Source organism: Galeopterus variegatus, unplaced genomic scaffold (genome assembly GCF_000696425.1).
Source record: "Galeopterus variegatus unplaced genomic scaffold, G_variegatus-3.0.2 Scaffold14995, whole genome shotgun sequence".
Classification (NCBI taxonomy): Eukaryota; Metazoa; Chordata; class Mammalia; order Dermoptera; family Cynocephalidae; genus Galeopterus; species Galeopterus variegatus.
In genome coordinates this window covers 25,405-26,892 of record NW_007741106.1, presented here as the reverse complement: position 1 = coordinate 26,892, position 1,488 = coordinate 25,405, and the positions used below count along the sequence as shown (strand labels likewise).

The 1,488-nt window shown below is 47.7% G+C and overlaps 1 gene segment (V, D, J or C); it reads right to left on the bottom strand.

Annotated features, from left to right (window-relative positions):
• Positions 1-490: 490 nt before the first annotated feature.
• LOC103582125 lies at positions 491-1,001 on the bottom strand. The segment is given in 2 exon segments: positions 491-798; positions 947-1,001. Coding segments are annotated over 2 exon segments (363 nt in total).
• Positions 1,002-1,488: the final 487 nt, after the last annotated feature.

The window sequence follows — 1,488 nt, the reverse complement described above, 5'->3', positions numbered from 1 at the left end:
GACTGAGGACTACATGGTTGGGCAGCCCACACCGTCAGTGAGCAGATGTGTTCTGGCTTCCAAGGAGCACAAGAAAAATCTCCTATTTCTGGTATTTGCCACTTTGAATGACATACCCCATGTTTTGAGAGGCTGAGTTTAGAATCTAATCCCCTACATTAAAACAATTTTTGCTTGCAATACCTAGAGCAGCTTTTCTTTTGCTGTATGAATCCAGACTGGTGCTGTAACCCTGACTCATTAGGTATAATAACCACTGTGTTTTATTAAATCAGGAGAGTCATTGTCCTGTTTGTGCTGCTGGATCTGAGGATGAAGAGAGATAGGCTGCAGAGGTGCCTCCCTGGCCCTTTCTACCAAAACCTTCCAGTAACATTCAAAGCCTGGCTGCATCTGAGAAACGCTCTCAACAGAAGGAGGCACCAGGAGGATCAGCTTGGGCAGCCCAGCCTCGCAAATCTGCTTCCCTGGGGGTTTGTGTTATGACTTGTCACACTGTGGGAGGGTCACTATAACCTTGTTGACAGTAATAAGTTCCAACATCATCAGCCTCCAGGCTGCTGATGATGAGAGAATAATCTGTCCCTGATCCGCTGCCACTGAACCTGGTTGGGACCCCGCTTTGTAAATTGGATGCTGTATAGATCAAGAGCGTAGAGACTTTCCCTGGTTTTTGCTGATACCAGTGTAAATTACTGTAAATGTTCTGACTGGCCTGGCAAGTGATGGTGACTCTGTCTCCTACAGATGCAGACAGGGAGGATGGAGACTGGGTCAACTGGATGTCACATCTGGCACCTGAGATTGGAAACATAAAATCAAATATCCACACGATTAATCATGTCACAAGATGATTAATAATGTCACAAGAGGTCTTTCCTGAAGAGTCCAGCAGTACTGACCATAGTACCTGAGTAAATTTCTAGTGTTTTGTCTCCTTCCTTACCTGGAAGCCAGAGAAGCATGATCCCCAGGAGCTGAGCGGGGGCCCTCATGTCCATGCTGTGACCTGAATGGGACTGACTCCTGCCCAAGATGTGGGCANTCCCTGGCCCTTTCTACCAAAACCTTCCAGTAACATTCAAAGCCTGGCTGCATCTGAGAAATGCTCTCAACAGAAGGAGGCACCAGGAGGAGCAGCTGGGGCAGCCCAGCCTTGTAAATCTGCTTCCCTGGGGGTTTGTGTTATGACTTGTAACACTGTGGGAGGGTCACTATAACCTTGTTGACAGTAATAAGTTCCAACATCATCAGCCTCCAGGCTGCTGATGGTGAGAGAATAATCTGTCCCTGATCCGCTGCCACTGAACCTGGTTGGGACCCTGCTTTGTAAATTGGATGCTGCATAGATCAAGAGCATAGGGACTTTCCCTGGTTTTTGCTGATACCAGTGTAAATTACTGTAAATGTTCTGACTGGCCTGGCAGGTGATGGTGACTCTGTCTCCTACAGATGCAGACAGGGAGGATGGAGACTGGGTCAACTGGA